Genomic DNA, 19,070 nt, shown 5'->3' with positions numbered 1-19,070 from the left:
GAATCCGAAACCTCAAAGGTGGATATGAAATTTCAGCTTTATGGATTCAATTTCTTAAATTATGAGTTTTTTTTTTACCCTCCCTAGGAGCTCCCACGATCACATTATTGCTCAGCTTCTACGAAACTTCATAATTCTCAATCTACTTTATGAACGTAGATTATTTTTTTGGAAGAAACTAGTAAAAACTAATGACACGTAAAATAAAACATAAAAATCACTTTATTTTTTGGGGTCCACCAATATGATGAATTTGAATATTTGAATAGTGAATATTGTAAACATAAAAAGTGCAAATTATTGTTTTATATTTCTAAAACCAAAAAAAAAAAAAGTTTTCTTCCGTTGTATCATCTTTTTATGTATCTTTTTCCATGTTTTTCTCTGTCTTTGTCTCTTTGAATTTGGTATATACATAGAGCCTATAAGTTTTTTCTTTGAATAAATTAATTTTTAAAATTTGTCCAAGTTAATAAATTCGATTTAAAGGTTTCGAGTTAAAGTTTTAAATATAAAAAAACAACCAGATTAGAAATTATTAATTTTCTTAAGTAAGTTTTACACCGAGCAAATTTAAATTAGTTGCTTAATATAAGTATCGAGTACCTAATGAGAACAAAAAAAAACATCACATGTTACAACTACAAAAAAAATAAAAAAAATTGCAACCGGAGTCATTAGAGCCTTTAGAGACATTTATATAAAGTGTGATGCATTTCTTTTTCAACAAAAGCATTAGTATTTACTTAATTATGGATATTATATATATGTTCAAAAGAGTAAGCAACATTATTTACAATCCAACTTGAAAGTATTCACGACTCTAATTAATCAATAAATTATAAACATTAAGAGTATTTTAAATTTACTCATTTTATATTTAATTATTCAATATTTGAAACTCACTCATCATACTAAATCCATTGCTTTATGATCGATGGATTCAACGATGTAATAAAAAACATATTTTGACCATAAATTACATGAATTGAAGTTTATGAAATCGTTGATAGTTCGTGAAAAATAAATTATTTTCACTGTTCTTTAAATTTAGGTAGCAAAAGATGTATTTTGATGTAATCAATGATTGAAGATATAATTAGACAAATTCACCAAATTTAACCACGAATTAAGGCAATTAATTTTGTCTACCACGAGTGCAAAGCTTTTTATAGACATAATTAGACAGATACCTAATTTTTTATGTTTCTGAGTAAAAACAAGTGGTCCCTTTTAGTACTTTTATAATTTATTATAATATTTATATAAGTAAGAAATATACAAAGAAAAATTATTTTTTGACTAAATGGGGACTATTAAGTCATTTCATATGAATGGTGGGGGTATTATCAACACTTCCTATTTATTTTGTTTATGGTCCCTTTATTCCTAATTTTTTAACCTATGGTAGTGAAATGAAGCACCAGAACTACATATTTTCTTGGTCGAGCTCATCGTATCAGACATATTTAGTATGATATATTTTTTCTTGAGGTTTATAGGTTATTATACTAGAGTAAAATTTACTGTGTGTCCATCAAAGAATAGTGACTACGAATTCTCTGGTTAACAAAACAAGAGAAGTAATAAGGTTTAATTTCTTCTCAAAAGAACATATATTATTCCATCTATCCCATTTTAACTGTCTTTTTAATCTCTCTTTTTTTTTACATTCATTAAGGTAAATAATAAATTCAAGATAGGTATAGTTTACTAAGCTATCCATATTTATTACATACTCTTTTAAAAAAAGATTTGAACACTATTAAAAAGAACAAGCACTTCTTTAATATTAAGGGTATAGTTTTAAATACCTTTGAAATAAATTTCTTGTGCTTTATCATGGGATACCCTACTACTAATATCTAAGTTTGATATTTCTTTTTTTTTTTTTTTAATCTTGATTGCAATTTTATGAACTAATTATATGTTTCTCTTTTTGGTTTCCAACATAGTGCTTGTTATTTGTTTTGTGGAACAATTAATTTAAATTCGTATAAAATAATTTCCATAAAGTTTGAAGGGTTTTAAAGTACATTCTATCGGAAGTGATTACGTTTTCAAATACAAATCCAAAATATTTAATTTAAAAATAAAATAAAAATTCTTATCATTTCATTGTAATATATGTAATAATTATTTTGATTGCTTTTAAAATGAACCATCTCAAATTTAAATTAATCAGACCAATAAGTTTTGAGTACACAATATCACTTATATTATTTTGTAAAAAAAATCCAAGATAAAACGATGAACATGTAAAAATCATAAATTTTTCCTTCACCCTTAATTAGAGGTCTCGAATTCAACTAGTGATTTCGATTTTTTTAATTAATCGAACTAGTAATTTTCGAATATTAAATAGTTGAACTAGTGAAGTTGTACTCTATTCTTTTCAAAAGAAAGAGAAAAAATACAATATGACTTTGTTATGATCAATTGCCATATTCTTGAATTTGACACATTTTCTTGATGACACAATTGAAAGTTACAAGTCTTTTTTGGTAATAAGCTAAATCATTCTCCAATTTAAAATTCCTAAAATAAAAGGTCACATCTTAACCACCCCAAGTGAAAGGGAATTTTGCACCATAGCTGGTATGTGTCACACTTTGATTGTTTTTCTTAGTGTTCAAATGGATAAGTATGATTATCGGAGTGATAAATATTCTTTTATTTTTAATCATATGTCTTGTCTTTAAATTTTAAAAATTGAATCATCTTTAATAAAAATTATTTTCTTCAAATAAAAAATCTCAACACGAATTCAAATCAATTAGAATCTAAATTAAACGCCAAATAAAAAAAATAAAAAAAAAGAAGAGAGGATATATAAGTATGAATAAGTGAGTTTCATTAAAGTGTTGACAAATGTAATATATATATATATATATATATATATATTAATTTTTCTTAATTTTTTTTTATATATTTTAAATTTTATAAGTGAAAATTTTGATTCTGCTATTTGGACCAGGCTCATGTGTTAGGACCTTAAAATATTATTCTTCCTTGGATCTCCAACTACTTTAACAGAACCAGGTACCTTCCTACACAATACAAGTTGTCATTAGTACATTAAAATAAAGGTTTCGTTTATACCAAAATAATAAACAAACGATTAATAATTCAACTAAAGATATTAATAATACCTGCAAAAGAAATAAATTATGTGTTAAAGAGTAGATAAGATCTATACATGATTAGGTCATATAATTATTGGATTAGGAATATTAATTCTTCATCATTACACTCGGAGTCCCTTTAATTAAACAATGCAAGTCATGTGATTAGTCAAGTTTTGGTTTTAGTGAGTTGATTTGACTAAGTTTTGAAGTTAAAATAACTTATTTTGGTATTGCAATTTGTTACGTTTTGCTTCTAGATAGTTAATTTGATTAATTTTTACAATTAAGATGAATTATATTGGTAATATGATTTGTTACGTTTTGCTTTTAGAGAGTCAATTTTGACTAATTTTCAAAGTAAAAAAGAAATATATTAATGATAATTTGACTAGAAGCAAATCAATTTGTCTAGTCTTTAAAGCTAAAATGAATTATATTGGTGATATGATTTGTTACGTTTTGCTTCTAGAGAGTCAATTTTGACTAATTTTCAAAACTAAAATGAATTATATTAATAATATGATTTGTTACGTTTTGCTTTTAGAAAGTCAATTTTGATTAATTTTCAAAGCTAAAACTGATAATATGATTTGTTACGTTTTGCTTCTAAAGAATCAATTTGTCTAATTTTTAAACCTAAAATGAATTATATTTTATTTATATTTAAAAATTAATATTTAGATATTTAAAATTATAAAAATAATAATTTAAATTATAATTTTTTCTTATTAATATAGTGAAATATATATCATAAATTGATGATTAAAGTTCATGTAGTTAAATGTCAAGAAGTTAAGAGTACCAAGTATTTTGGAACGGATTGAAGAGTAACTTTCATATAATTTTCATTTTTTTATTCCGTGTTAAAATATTTAGAAAATCTGTACTTAAGTTCACAATCAATTAAATATTTTAATTCACATACTCCATTTCCTTTACAATAATTGGAAAGAGGGAGTATTAGAAAATGAAAAATATATATATTATATTTTAAAGTTATTTTCCACCAAATATTTAATACTAATATGGATGTTGTTTTTAAGGGAACTAGGGAAGGCGGACTCCGCAGTTGCGGATCGAGCACTATCATTATACTACGTGATGCTTTTAATAAAAAAAAAATGGAAACGAAACGTCTTAGTATTGTTCCTAGATGCTCAATGTAATCTGAATTTGCAAATACTTTTACATTGGAAGTAAAATATTTTATAACAAAAGTGACTCTATTATCATATTTGAATTTAAGATTTTATCTAAAAAAATAAAGAATTACTCACTATTCCATCAAAACTCTTATTTATTATTATCAATTAGTATCTTATATAAATTTTATAAATATTTTCTAACAAAAATGACTCTACGACCAAATTTGACTTTGAAATTTTTGATCAAAAATAAAAAATTCCTTACTTCTTAAGACTCTTTGTTATTATTATATCAATTAGTATCTCATAGAAATTTATAAACATCTTTTAATAAAAATGACTTCGTGACAAATTTGAATTCAATATTTTTTACTAAAATAAAAGATTATTTACTACTTCAATATGACTCTTATTTATTATAAGATCGATTTATATCCTATGTAAATTTTATAAACACCTTATGACAAAAGACTCACTATGATTAGATTTAAATTCGATTCGAAATTGCTGACTAAAAATAAAAAATTACTTACAATTTTATAATAACTTTTATCTACTATTATATCAATTAGTATCCTGTAGAAATTTATAAATATCTTCTAGCAAAAGTGGTTCATATATTAGATTTAAATTCGAGATTTTTGACTGAAATTAAAGAATCACTTACTATTCTATTGCGACTCTTATTTATTATCGTATCAATTAATATTCTAATTTTTTTTTTATAAACACCTCATGATAAAAGTGACTCCATGACCAAATTTGAATTCAAGTATTAAACTAAAAATAAAGAATTATTTACTATTTTATCGCAACTCTTATTTATTATCATATCAATTAGTATAAAAACCTTCTAAAAAAAGTGGTTTCATAACCAAATTCAATTTAAGACTTTTGACTAAAAATATAGGATTACTTACTACTTCATTCTGACTCTTATATATTATCATATCAATTAGCATTCTATAAAAAAAAATATGATTGTCTTTTAATAAAAGTGACTCCATGACCAAATTCAAATTTAAGGTTTCTAACTAAAAAAAATCTATTTATGACTCCATCGTAACTTTTATTTACGATCAGATCAATTAGTATAAACACCCTCTAACAAAAAATGCTCTATTACCAGGTTTGGATTCAAAAAATTTGACATAAAATATAGGATTACTTACTACTACATCGTGACTCTTATTTGTTGTCATATCAATTAGTATCCTATCAAAATTTATAAACATCTCCTAATAAAAATGACTCCATAACCAGACTCGTATTTAAAATTTTTGACTAAAAATAAAAATTTACTTACTATTCCATCGCAATTCTTATTTATTAACATATCAATATCAATTAGTATAAACACCTTCCAACAAAAGTGGCTCCATGATCATATTCGAGTTCAAAGACTTTTGATTGAAAATATAAAAATTACTTACTACTTTATCGTGACTCTTATTTACTATCATATTAATTAGTATCCTATAGAATTTTAATAAATACTTTGTAATAAAAGTGACTTCATTCAGAAATCTTGACTAAAATGATAGATTTATTTACTACTCCACCGCAGCTCTGATTTATTATCACACATATCATTTAATATCCTAAACACATTTTATAAAGAGGAAAACATTTAGAAGGTGCCATGGTAGAGGAGCCAAATCCAACTAAGCTAATCTTCTTCTATTCCCCTTTTGCTTCCCTATAACACTAAAAAACTAGATTTTTTTTTGAAGTTTTTGATTCCAAAACAAGAGCTCTATTATAAACTAATCCCCTTCTTTCTATAGTATAGTTTCTCTCTCTTTTTTCTCTTCAAACTCTACTAAATTCTCCCTACTCCCCTATAGAGTTTTTCATCTAAAGAATTGAAGTGCTTCCATAAAATAGGGAGAAGAAAATGAGAATGTATTGAAAGTGATGATGATATTAATGTCTCACCTTCCAAAAACCAATCTTTGCTTCAATCCAACTCTACTCAAACCCCATTTCTACTAATCTACCAAACTATCATAAAGAGGGGTTTACTCAAATTTTCTTTAAAAGTGTCCACCAAACTTTTCTTGCTTCTTGTTCTACAATTAAAACCCACCAAGAAAAATCCAATCTTTACATAAAAATCCAATCTTTAAATAAAAAAAAGGATATTTTTTTTGTGGGTTTCTTGAAAATGATTGAAATTATAAGATAGGAGCTTTTCTTGATTTGTTGTACCATTAAAAATTTAAAACCCACAAAAAAAATCCAATCTTTTTTATTGTGGGTTTGTTGAAAATGACTGAAATTATACAACCCCAACATGAGTTACCTTCATCTTCAAGCTCCATTAGTATACTACCATGTTTAGTAGCTAGAGATAATGATGGGTCTCACCAAGAAAGTCTAATTAGTGGACCCAATTTGTATTCTGTTGTAGATGTATACAGAGGGGGAAATAATACTGAGGTACAAGTAAGAGGAGTTAGTATTTCTGGTAGAAAAAGAGAGAGAAAAAGGAGAGAAAGAGAAGAAGGGGGAGATCAGCTGTCTTTGTTAACACTTTGTTTAACTGGTTTTAGGAAATCTTTGGTTGCTTGTAAGAGCAATTTTGATATTATTAGTGGTGTTGGTGTTGAAGAGCTGCTTTCTTCTTCTTGTTCTGGTTTTAGTTCTAGTTCTAGTTCTGCTAATTCATCAATGGAGATTAGTTGGCCTAGTAATGTCAGACATGTTGCTCATGTCACTTTTGATAGGTTTAATGGATTTCTTGGACTTCCTGTTGAGTTTGAACCTGAAGTACCTAGAAGACCTCCCAGTGCCAGGTTTGATCTTTTTTATTCTTTTAAAGTACTTTTTTCTTCATTTTTTTGTTATTAGTGGGGTTTTGCTATAAATCATTCACTTTTATTTTATTTAGTATGATGATGATATGAAATGAGCTCTAAAATAGAGATTCATATAGTCGACTCTAACTTGATTGGAATTGAGACGTAGTTGTTGTTGTTTGTTCTAAATCATTCATGACTTAAGATATGTGCTTGGTGTTACTTTATTACTATTATTATTCTTATTACTATTATTATTCTTTTGGTTTTTCCCTTGTATGCGTTTCTAGTATTGTTGTGTTCTGATGACATTTAATGTCCCAAGCTAGTTGTCATGTTTCGCTTCTCGAGAGTCAGTTTGATCAATCTTTGGACCTACACTGAATTAGTTTAATTTGATATTTGAAACCTATACTTATAAGTTGCAACTTTTCTCATATCAATATGGCGAAGAGATACATCTTAAAATATTGGTTATAGTTCATGTAGTTTGAATCTCGAGAAGCAAAACATAGCAACTATATGTTTTGGGTCGGAGGGAGTAGTAGAATATGATTTTGCGAAATTCCATAATTCATTATTATTGTTATTATTATTCAAGTTTTATCTTTTTGTTCTTTTCTCTTTCTGGTGAGCTGAAAAAGGGCTGTTGGTTTCTTTTAGTTATCTTGTTAGTTGTTTAGGCTTTTGACAGCCTTGTCCAGCAAATGCTTATGAAATAAGGAGAAGAACATATAATTGTGGTTTAAATTATTCGGAGAAAGCTAATAATTTATGCAGTGGAATGCATAAATATTTGATTAATATATCTGTGAATTGATGAGTAATTGGTGTGTCCTTGTCTTCCTTACTAGACTTTAATTAGATCGAAAGTAACATGTTCTTTTGCTTCAAGTTCAGATTTTCCTTTCTTCATGATGACTACACTTACCAAAAATTGACTATTTTTATTTGGTTGGGGAATTTAAAACCATACTTTTTATTCAGTAACGTAGAAATTTATTACTTGTTGGCAATATATGTGTGTGAGAAAATGGTTCAGAAAAGGGTGCAGAGAAACGTAGTGAAAGCTTAGTATAATTACTCTTGTAATTAAGAAATTTCTTTGAACATTTTGAAATGGTAGTTGCTTTGGAAATCCCGGGATAGATGATCAAAATTTGAAGAAAATGAAGTATAAGCCTTTTAATTTTACCTTTTAGTTTCATATGTCCACGAGTCTACATCTTCTCATACTACTGTGGGAATATGTCATCCTTCAACATAGTAAAAGAAAATGAAAACTGAAAAAAAGAAAAGAAAAAGTTGGTTCTCTTTGTTTGGCGAACAAGCTGTTGCTTCATAATTGTTACTATAATTACGATGTTACAGTCCCAAACTATTGGGGTAAGGCGATATGAATCCTCTATATCTTTCAACTTCGGATGTGCCTGTTTCATTCCAATACTTCTGTTTCATAATGGTTAAGTTGATATCGACCTAGTACTGAAAAGCCATATCATATATCATACATGTTTTGTGATGGCACATTACTTTTGTGTAACTTCTTTTGTATTCTAGTAACTTTTGATCCTATCCTTTTTACGATCTTTTATTTGGTGTAGAACGACTTGTTCAGATTGTTGCCTAGTTAAAAAGTGTCACGCTCTTCTAATTGATATTGGTGTTGTTTTTTTGCAGTACAAGAGTCTTTGGAGTTTCGACAGATTGCATGCAGCTTTCATTTGACTCTCGAGGAAATAGCGTCCCCACAATCCTTCTGATGATGCAAGGGCGCTTATACGTTCAAGGTGGCTTGCAGGTGTGGATTCATCAACTCTTTAATCTCCCTCATGTTGATCAATAAAATGTTTGACAGGCATCTATCACTGATATGTGTGATCTCTAGAAGTTTCGTAAGTATAACTTTTCAATGATGAAAATTAGTTATATTCACTTGCAGGCTGAAGGGATCTTCAGGATCAATGCCGAAAATGGCCAAGAAGAATTTGTCAGGGAGCAGCTAAATAGGGGAATTATTCCAGATAACATTGACGTCCATTGCCTAGCAGGTCTTATAAAGGTGATATTCCGCACCTTGCTCTTAGAATATGTTTCATTCTATGTTGCTCAGACTCTCCAAAAATGCTGCCGGTCCCGTATCAGATCCTCCAAAAATGCACTACTTTTGGAGGATCTAACACACACTTGACAACACTTTTGAAGAGTTAGGGCGACATAGATTTCATTTGACATTTTTAGGTAATTGTTGAGAGGAAATTATTTACCCGGATGGCAAGTGATCAATATGTTTCCATATCAGCTTTTGAGGCGAAATGTCTCATTTTGGAGGAAGTATACTTCCTTTAAATAGCATTTGAACTTGAATTAAAATTTCTTATAATCTTCATTGATGAAGAAGGTACATTGTTGTGTTCTGATCAAGTTCAAAGAGTTCTCTCTCCTCTCCCTATTTGGACAGCGGTAGGAGGTGGTTCTGTTGACATCGATTTTTGTTTTCCTTATGCATTTTATGGTTTTAATTTTTCATTTCGTCTGTATGTGGTAATTGACGTAAAGTGATGATACTTTTATAGGCTTGGTTCAGAGAGTTACCAACGGGAGTTTTGGATTCTCTCTCGCCAGAGGAAATTATGCGTTCTCAATCGGAAGAAGAGTGTGTGCGGCTCGTGAGACTTCTTCCTCCAACTGAAGCTGCTCTATTAGATTGGGCTATTAACTTGATGGCTGATGTTGCTCAACTGGAAAGTTTTAACAAGATGAATGCACGTAATATTGCTATGGTGTTTGCTCCAAATATGACACAGGTAAGTCAAAACTTTCATGCAATTTAAAAGAAACATGAAGGAATCATATTGTTGCTCCTATAGCGTCTCTTTTCGTTTTCTTAGTTTCGGGTGTGCGTTTGGGGGGTTACAACTTGTTAGGAAAGTCGTTATGGTATTTCCTATATTAAGAGTGCAATTTCCATTTCATAGACAGCAACCTAAACGTGTCAATGAAACTAATACAATAGTTCAAAATCATTAGAATGCAGCGAGTGTTTTCTTGATTAACAAATGGTGAATTTCTTTGCCTGCAGATGGCAGATCCGTTGACTGCTTTGATGTATGCAGTTCAAGTTATGAACTTCCTCAAAACTCTAATTCTCCGGACTTTGAAAGACCGAGAAGAAACTGTTGTAGAAGCTGGTCCTGCACCAGAATTGGAACCATTCGATGAAAATGGACATCATAGTGCTTCACAGCCAATAGTTCAGAAGTCTAACGAGATCGAGGAGGATATCCTTATATCCCAAGGACGACCCTCAAGTGGCGCTGCTAATTCTACCCTCAGAGAGATAATAGTTGAGAATAAATCCCATGGATTACCGTGTACCATAGAGAACGTTCTTCAGGAAGATGCGTTCGTTGATTGTCTCAGTGAAATCTCAAACCTGCCAGACAGCACAAAGGATGAGCTTGGATCTGGTAACATCAATTCAACAAGTGGAAGAAGTCAGCCAAAAATACGAAGGACTAAAAGCGTGCATTCGAGTAGTTCTAGTCTGAAAGGATCAAAGAAAATGATTGAATGGCCAATAGGTCATGTAGCTGGAAATTTAGAGAAAGGCAAGGGGGTCAGAATCATCGATAGGTTGAATTCGACAACAGAAAGGGTGGAAGCATGGCGATGAACACGCCTCGCCTCAATGGGCCATTGTTGCTGCCTCATCAAGAAGTTAAATGGTTGTGATTTATGTTTGAAAAAAAGACAAATGTATTATCCAGTTATGTTTGTGCTTGGATATTGGTTACTTTCTTAGTAGTTCAAACAGGAATTCTGTCACCTTTCCCTCTAGGCATGTTTGGCTGGGGAAACTAGCAGGATGAATGTAATTTATGTGTTCTTTTTTTTGTAGAATGAATATTGTTGTGGTTTCCAATTTCAATATGATTTCTTCATTTTGACATAAACAAGTGACCACTAGTGCTTTCCACATACTCTCCTTCATCCTTAATCAGTGTCGGGTTTGAATCCAAGAACTGAAGTCGCTTTTGGGTTTGAATCCAAGAATTGAAGTCCCTTTTGGGTTTGAATCCAAAAAATGATGTCGCTTTTGATAAAGAGCATATATTCGGTACAAACTTGGACTATATGGTTTCCAAGCGAATATTGAACACCAAGTGAAAAATAAAATAAAAATAATTTGCATTACACATTATATTTTTCAATTGAGTGAGTTTAATCATAATATAGTATCAAATTAATCCAAAATTGGTTGCTTGCTTTTTTGTTGAAAAAGTAGCATTATTCTTTAAAATTTATTTTTTCTTCTAAAAAAATATCCAAATAAATATAAAAATGGTGAAAAACCATACTTAAACTATCACCTTTTCACCTTTTCGTGTGTGCTGAGTGTCATACCTCAATTATCACTCTCTTTGTATTAAAACATACCTCGATGTTGAGTTGTCCTACACACAACTATTGTCGATTACAAATACTGAATTAACTCAACATCGAGGTGTATTTAAATACAAAGTGAGTGATAGTTTAGGAAGAAAAAGAAAATAATGGATAGTTGAAAGATAAAACTCGGGAAACAATGATAATTGAAGTATGTCTTTTACATTAACTCTTTGAATATTTTCTTTTAAAAAAATCGTATCAGGTTCAAATCTCAACCAAGCAAATACTAGGTGATATTTTCAAGCCTTCCCGATGAATAAAGTTATCTATTACATGTATTGGACGTAGAAGGTATTGTCGAGGTGCACCCAAGTTGACCTGAATACTAATTCCATTTTTTTTTTTTAAAAAAAAAGCAAAAATATTTTCAATCAATACAATTCATCCCCATAATTTACCCGGTTCACATTCTTGAAGAAAAACCGGGTTTTCTTCTATTTCATCACTATAACTGAAAGGGTGGATTCCAAAATCCCTCAAATTCTTGAAACTTTTTGATTAATTTGACTTTGTATGCATATGGGTTTTCATTTTTGAGGTCTTTTAAATTGCTAAATCAGTATATCTGTAGATTTTTATTCATAAAGACTCAATTTTTTTTTCATTTTTTCATTTTGCAGAAAATTTAAATGCTTTGTGGGTTTTCAAGAATGAGGATCCATTGTTGTATTGATGGGAAATTGTTCAGTTCTTTGCTCCCTTTAAGTCCTATTTCACTCCCATCTCCAAAGTAAGGTTCAATTCTCTAATTTTCTCTATGTTAAGTTTTCTGCTGTAAGATTGATATAAAGAGAAATGTTTAATTGTTCTGCAAAGAATGGATTTTGAGTTTTTTTTTTTTTTTTTTGAGTGAAGGGTTAAAGACATGCCTAAAGTATACGGATTTTTTTAGTTTNCCTTTAAGTCCTGTTTCACTCCCATCTCCAAAGTAAGGTTCAATTCTCTAATTTTCTCTATGTTAAGTTTTCTGCAGTAAGATTGATATAAAGAGAAATGTTTAATTGTTCTGCAAAGAATGGATTTTGAGTTTTTTTTTTGAGTGAAAGGTTAAAGACATGCCTAAAGTATACAGATTTTTTGAGTTTTATACCTAAACTATCACCACCAAATATTTTTCGAAACACACCTAATTATCAGTTATTTCTTTTTCCTGTGATGGTGATGTTTTTCAGGTAAGAAACGGAACAACGGATAGTTTAGGTGTTTCGATAAATATTTGGTGATAGTTTAGCTAGGAAACTGAGACCTAATAGTTAATGTATGAAACTTGAAAAATCGTGATATTTCAAGTGTGTTTTTGACTGTTAACTCTCTATGTTACTAATTCTTTTGTTTAATGCATTATGCTTAGGGAGATACATCTTTGGTATGTGATACCCAGTGAGGTAAAGGGTGAATCTCTTATGAACAAATATATGGAGATTCTATCCCCAAGTGAGATTGAAAAAGTTTTGAGTTTTCGAAGAGATGAGCTGAGGAAAAGTGCTCTGCTTGCTCGTGCACTCGTCAGAACTACCATTGCTAGATGTAAGATATTATAGTTGAGTTTTAGTGTTGAATTGGATTTGCTTTGGCATGTTGTTTAAGAAGAATTGATTATTGGCAAGAAGAGATAACTAATTAGTATGACTAGTTAGAAGGTTATGTGCATTACTCTCTATACTTACTGTCTGCAGTTGTTTTAGTTGTGTTCTCTTTATTAGCGATATCTACTTCCGCTATTTCTTTTTCCTTGAGCCTAGGGTCTATCACCCTCATCAGACCTCACTTGGGGGTTTACACTAGGTATGTTGCAGTTGTAGTTGTCTCTTTATTCGCGATGTAGGCAAATAATGTAAAAACTTATCGGCACAGGGTGTTTACCCAAATCATGCTAATTCATCAGGGTTACGTCATAAATTAAGATGAAAATGTTTACTAATTAGCTATGGTTTAGTGATAAGAGTGTATGTGTACAACAACAACATACCAGTGTACCCCGACAAGTGCGGTATGTGTTAAGGCATATGTCATGTATTCATTGGGTTGGTGTAAACACTTGGCAAATAATGCGGTCATTTTGAAGTATTCGGAACAAAATATAGATGATTGGAGAGTGAACAACGTTGTGCATTTTAGTTCATCTTGGTGCCATTAAAATATCTGGTTAAAGGATGTATCATTTGGTTGGGTTAGAGATTCAGTCTGTCTTCCACAATTGTAACTATTCAGCTGTTCTAATCTCTACGATTTATTTTTTGTGATTACTGAGTATTTACGTATAAATGCAAATGTGTCTTTTTAGCTGCTAATGTTGAATTCAAAGCAATTGTAAAGTAAATGATGTTTTTCCAATTGTTTCATTTCAGTGTCAGATTCTGAAATCTATCAGGTTATAAGTTATCAACGTTCGAGTGAAATTTTCAGTTCTGTATAATAATTTGCTCTATCATTAGTTATCATAATAGTGTAAGAGAGTTTGAATGTCTGATGGCTCATGAAGGCATTGGTTTTTGCTAGATCAGATAAATTCTTCAGTGACACCCAAATCCATCATGTTTAGGAATAATGTTCACGGGAAACCAGAGGTTCGTCATTCAATGTATTTCCGTTGGTTTTTTCGTGTTTTTCTTCTGGTTTGTTATAGTTGGGTACAATTAACGTTATATGAGTATGTCAATAGGTAGATTGGCCATGCAGTTACAATTGGGAGCCTCCCGCGTTGCATTTCAACATCACACATACATCGTCTCTGATTGCCTGTGGTGTGACAATAAATTCTCCTGTAAACATTCTTGTCCTCAAGTCAGTTTGTGTGTATATTCAGGTAAGTAGTAAATCACTTCTTTTATTTATAGATCGGTGTAGACGTGGAGGAAAAAGAAAGAACAACGAAGCACAACATATTGACTTTAGCTAGAAGATACTTCTCCAAACATGAGCTTGAAGTGTTAACTGCTATTGGAGATCCCTATATCCAGCAGCAGGAGTTTATAAAGTTATGGACGCTGAAGGTAAATTTACCTTTAGGTCCTTGATAAATGTTTCAAGTTTGTGATGATATCTACATGTTTACGGTTGAATCATGCTTAATTATTACAGTCATTTGCAATAAGACAGCTTAAGAAATTAAGATTGTATAACTCATGATTTAAGACTTGAAATGTATTTAATTTAGTAATCCGTCAATGCACGCCAAACATCAACCCCAACACCCAGTAATAGATGCTATGCATTGTTGCCAATGCCAACATTGCAAGGCCAAAGCAAGCACTGCCAGCCACGAGAACTCAAGGTCAAACTCATTCATCTGTATGTACGTACATTACATACATGAGGCATTATAAATGTTGGAGTGGGTTAGAGTCCCACATTGTTTGGGAATTTGAACTTAGGAAATCCTCCTCCTACGCTATTGGGGTTGAGTTAGGTCCATGTGTCATATCTTTATAGAGCCTACATCCCTATTTGGGCTCCCGGTCCATGCTCCAGTTGGACCTGGGCGTGAAGGAAGGGGGGGGNGGGGGGGTGTTAGTGGGTTAGAGACCCATGTTGGTTGGGGAATGGACTGATGTTTTGCTTATAGTAACTGGAGAGTTATAACTGATCCATAACTTGGCTTTATGCGTCATATCTGATCCACTTTCTTCGAACATGTTGTCTTCACTGCTTAATCAATAAAGACGGTCGTTTCACTTCTTGTATGCTGTAAATGTGAAGGAGGAACATTATTTCCTTGTATTATCTATTATGTAAGTTCTCTGAAGAAATATATCGTTCACAGGAGGCATATGTTAAAGCACTTGGGAAGGGTTTCTCAGGTGCACCTTTCAAGACGTTTACCATTCGTCTTGGGAGCTCTATTGGAGAACACTTTCATCCGTCTCAGAATTCAAGTGCTGAGGTATGCCACAACAGTTACTTTTTATTCAACTTTGACCTCTACTTCAGAGGGGTCTATGTTGCATTTGTCTTAGGTGTATCTTTCTATGGGTTTAGCCATGTTTTTATGAAAAAAAGTAGTCAGGTTAAACCATTTGAGAAATAAATGCACTCTTAAGCCTTGTCCAAACAGGGCATTTCCTCGGTACTGTTTTTTTCTCGAGCAAGTACTAGCTAACTTATAGAAGATATCATATTTTTATCTCAACGTTACACTGGATGTTTTTGTTGATACACATACTTTTCTTTCAGGCAAGTGAAATAGTAGTGGATCCTCTTGACAACACAGAGAACCTTACAAGTAATTGGCAGTTTATGCTCTTGGAGTTTGCTAGTTCTCATTATGTTGCCATTTGCACCGAAAAGGATGTGAAAACAAAAGGTAAGAAAAGCTCTTTTTTCCCCATGAAGTTGAGAATGTCGATAAAGAAGAGTTCTAAACATGTTTTGTGATTACCACAGGTGATTTGAATAATAATCCTATGAAATTAACAGTGTGGAAGACAATTCCATTTGTCGAAGATAGTTGTGTCTCTGGAACAGACACAGTTCTTAAAGCTTGTGGCTTGAGATAATGATTGTTACATCCGCGATGATACTTAACTTAATCTGACAATATATCATTATACATTAGAATCCTTTGATTCAGAGTAGCGACTTTTATTGGATCCATCAATTTTATGCTTGGAAAACAGATTGTAGAAGTGCAAGAATTCACATTATTTTGCATTCTTGCCTGTAAGATGGCTAGTTTTCTTCCTGATTGTAAGCATTGCTTCAGTTACATAATAAGTACTTCTTTTTCTTCATTTTTTTTTCGTGAGACGATGAAAAACCATTTGTCAATGTGTGGAGTATCATTCAGTAGTATGTATGCTGCGCGACAGCATTTAAGAGTTGGTGCTTGCACACATATAAGGATAGAATTGAAAGTTGAGGCACTAGCATTGCAAAAAAAAGAAGAGACCATACATCATAATCAATAAACATTTTGTAGAATGATGGTATAGTTCTTAATGCTTATTGTAGCCAAACATGTAACTGTTTCTTTTCAAATTCAGCTCCACTACATCAAAATGGTTTTAGGGATCTAGAAGTTAACCAAATTTCTGCCCCTCCTTGAAAGGTCTCGACATGCTTGCCCCTAAAGTTTGTGCTCAAGGAAGGAGATGCCTCCATCAAACATCCAAATACATCTGTGTTCTCAACAGTGGACCCTTGTTTGCCCTTATTTTCTTGTGATGACAATTGACAATTCATATCTCATGGTCACTCAACTTTTCAACTTCTGGTGAATGCATGTTCTTTCTTATATGGACCACATAGGTCAACTCGAAGAGGTTCAACCATCGATATATTATGATCCATTGCATGGGGTGTAGGTTGCGTTCAGTTAGGTCCCGAGGACTTGATGAAAATAGAGTTGCACAATGTTGTCACAGGCTTCAAGATTCAGAGAGCATACATGACTGTTTTCCATCTTTATAATGAGCTTCACTGCAAAGTTCTTGTTATCATTTGTCCAGTCTCACCAGTCACCAATAATCATTGCAAGAACATGTACCATTTCTAAAATGGTGGAAACGGGTGGCATCTCTGACCACGAATAACCGGTCCACAATTTTGCTGATTCGCTTTACAAATGAGTGACAGTCATTGCATATTCTTAAGTTCTTTATAACAAGAATGTCAGCCCCTATTTCAGTGTTCAACAGAGCAAATGCAATTGCCAAACGTTCACTATGAACGCCAATAATATTAGGAGGTTCGTGATTTATTACCTCTTGACCATTTCTGTTTGCTCCTCCATACTCACTTTCAGTATCCTCCAATCTGTTCAACAATTTGTATATCTCTTTTGTTTGAGGATGACTTCTATCGCCAGCCACGAAAAGGTAAGTTTTCCCTTTACACTCAAAATAGCTATAACCTGGATCCTTTTTGAGCTTTCGTTCTCTCATCATCAATCTAACTCTTAATATACCTTCTGAATTATTTGCCTCTGTGTAGATATTTGAAAGTAGCACGTAATAGCCTACGTTTGTTGGCTCAAGCTCAACAACCTTGTTAAAAGCTAATTCTGCAAGTTCAACATTTTTGTGGATCTTGCAAGCACCCAAAAGGGCACCCCATACAGCACCATCAGGCTCATCTTCCATCAATTCAATAAGTTTCCTAGCTTCCTCAAGTCGACCAGCACGACCTAATAGATCCACAACACAAGAGTAGTGCTCTGAGCATGGCTTCAACCCATACTCCCTCTTCATCAGATCAAGATAATTTAACCCCCTTTCAGTCAACCCTGCATGACTACATGCATTTAGAACACTAACAAACACCGTTCCATCAGGTTGAATGCCAGTCTCGATCATCTTATCAAAAAGCTCCACAGCAATGTTTCCAAGCCCATGTATTCCATAACCACCTATTATTGCTGTCCAGGAGACCAAGCTTTTCTCTGGCATCTCATCAAATATAATCCGTGCTTTCGCCAAATTACCACATCTAGCATACATATTTATTAGAGCATTCTTCAAGAATACATTCCATCTCATACAACTAGACCTTATTTTCTCTTCCACCTCAAAACCAATCTTTTGAGCACCAAGATTAGCACAAGCTGACAAAACTCCAACAAATGTCACTGCATCAGGATTCACCTGCAACAATTCCATCTCATGATAAAGCTCCAACACTTCACCAGCCAACCCATTTTGCGCGTATCCAGAAATCATCGCATTCCAAGTGATCAACCCCTTTCCTGGTATATGATCAAACAACTTCCTCGCTAACTCCATCGACGCACAACGAACATACATTGTCAACAAGCAATTTGCAATAGCCAAATCATTCACCAATCCACACTTAACATTCAAACAATGCAACGACATCCCCAACCACAGATATCGCGAAGCTGTACAACCTGGAACCAATCCCAAAACAGTAACCGCATTAAACAACACTCCTCTCAACCTCATTTCACTAAACAACAAAAACCCATTCAAGAAATTACCATTCTGAACATACCCAGAAATCAAAGCATTGTAACAAACAGTAAGATTTCTTTGAGGCATTTCATCAAACACTTTCTGGGCAAATTCAGTTAACTTACATCTACAGTACATAGATATCAATGCAGTTTGAACAAAAGGCTCAGATTCACAACCCAACTTGATTACATGACAATGAAGTTGTTTTCCGGTAATGGGAAGGGAGAGTGAAGCAGAAGATTTGAGAGCAAAAGGGAAAGTGAAGGCATTTGGGGTAGCTCCAGACTGAAGCATTTGACGGTAAAGAATGAGTGCTTCGTTGTACTGACCATGTTTTGAGAGATTTCTCAAATGGGTATTCCATGGAGTAGCAGTAGAAGTAGTAAAGCTTGAAGCTTTGGTGAAAATGGCGGATTTGTTAGTATGGAAAAGTGACAAGAATTTGGTGTTTTTGTGGAGGTGGAGATGTTTGGTCATTTATTTTAGACAAAAAAGGGTGATTGATTGCTTTAATGCATTTTTATAGAAGCGTGACAATTCAAGCTCATGACACGTATTATCTGTTGTTTTAGTTCAACGAATCTCATTAAATATTTTCTCAACCTATGTTATTTTTGCGTCTAACACCTTATT

General features: G+C 32.1%; 3 protein-coding genes across 4 annotated transcripts; 2 read left to right on the top strand and 1 right to left on the bottom strand.

Moving 5' to 3' along the window:
* The first annotated feature begins 5,952 nt into the window (after nt 1-5,952).
* On the top strand, nt 5,953-10,971 carry LOC125871400 (rho GTPase-activating protein 5-like). Its single transcript, XM_049551979.1, has 5 exons — nt 5,953-7,071; nt 8,755-8,875; nt 9,017-9,136; nt 9,651-9,881; nt 10,157-10,971. The coding sequence occupies exons 1-5, from the start codon at nt 6,545-6,547 to the stop codon at nt 10,748-10,750; spliced, it is 1,593 nt and encodes a 530-aa protein (XP_049407936.1). The 5' UTR covers nt 5,953-6,544; the 3' UTR covers nt 10,751-10,971.
* A 951-nt stretch (nt 10,972-11,922) lies between these two features.
* On the top strand, nt 11,923-16,212 carry LOC125871406 (uncharacterized). 2 transcript variants are annotated; one of them, XM_049551983.1, is made up of 9 exons: nt 11,923-12,037; nt 12,147-12,256; nt 12,878-13,053; nt 14,026-14,093; nt 14,189-14,290; nt 14,364-14,519; nt 15,290-15,409; nt 15,700-15,829; nt 15,910-16,212. In XM_049551983.1, the coding sequence occupies exons 2-9, from the start codon at nt 12,156-12,158 to the stop codon at nt 16,020-16,022; spliced, it is 966 nt and encodes a 321-aa protein (XP_049407940.1). In that variant the 5' UTR covers nt 11,923-12,037; nt 12,147-12,155; the 3' UTR covers nt 16,023-16,212. The 2 variants fall into 2 exon arrangements, with proteins under 2 accessions (XP_049407940.1, XP_049407941.1); XM_049551984.1 differs by lacking the exons at nt 11,923-12,037; nt 12,147-12,256 and adding an exon at nt 12,429-12,454.
* A 166-nt stretch (nt 16,213-16,378) lies between these two features.
* LOC125871397 (putative pentatricopeptide repeat-containing protein At3g11460, mitochondrial) lies at nt 16,379-18,967 on the bottom strand. The gene has a single exon (XM_049551977.1). The coding sequence runs from the start codon at nt 18,912-18,914 to the stop codon at nt 16,983-16,985; it is 1,932 nt and encodes a 643-aa protein (XP_049407934.1). The 5' UTR covers nt 18,915-18,967; the 3' UTR covers nt 16,379-16,982.
* Between the last annotated feature and the right edge of the window lie 103 nt (nt 18,968-19,070).

Source organism: Solanum stenotomum, chromosome 7 (assembly GCF_019186545.1).
Source record: "Solanum stenotomum isolate F172 chromosome 7, ASM1918654v1, whole genome shotgun sequence".
Classification (NCBI taxonomy): Eukaryota; Viridiplantae; Streptophyta; class Magnoliopsida; order Solanales; family Solanaceae; genus Solanum; species Solanum stenotomum.
This window is presented reverse-complemented; position numbering and strand designations above follow the sequence as displayed.

Coding starts and splice junctions, on each gene's coding strand:
- LOC125871400 (XM_049551979.1), top strand. CDS start 6,545: ATGACTGAAATTATACAACCCCAACATGAGTTACCTTCATCTTCAAGC. Junction 7,072..8,754: donor AGAAGACCTCCCAGTGCCAG/GTTTGATCTTTT, acceptor GTTTTTTTGCAG/TACAAGAGTCTTTGGAGTTT. Junction 8,876..9,016: donor ACGTTCAAGGTGGCTTGCAG/GTGTGGATTCAT, acceptor ATTCACTTGCAG/GCTGAAGGGATCTTCAGGAT.
- LOC125871406 (XM_049551983.1), top strand. CDS start 12,156: ATGCTTTGTGGGTTTTCAAGAATGAGGATCCATTGTTGTATTGATGGG. Junction 13,054..14,025: donor CAGAACTACCATTGCTAGAT/GTAAGATATTAT, acceptor GGTTTTTGCTAG/ATCAGATAAATTCTTCAGTG. Junction 14,520..15,289: donor TAAAGTTATGGACGCTGAAG/GTAAATTTACCT, acceptor TATCGTTCACAG/GAGGCATATGTTAAAGCACT.
- LOC125871397 (XM_049551977.1), bottom strand. CDS start 18,914: ATGACCAAACATCTCCACCTCCACAAAAACACCAAATTCTTGTCACTT.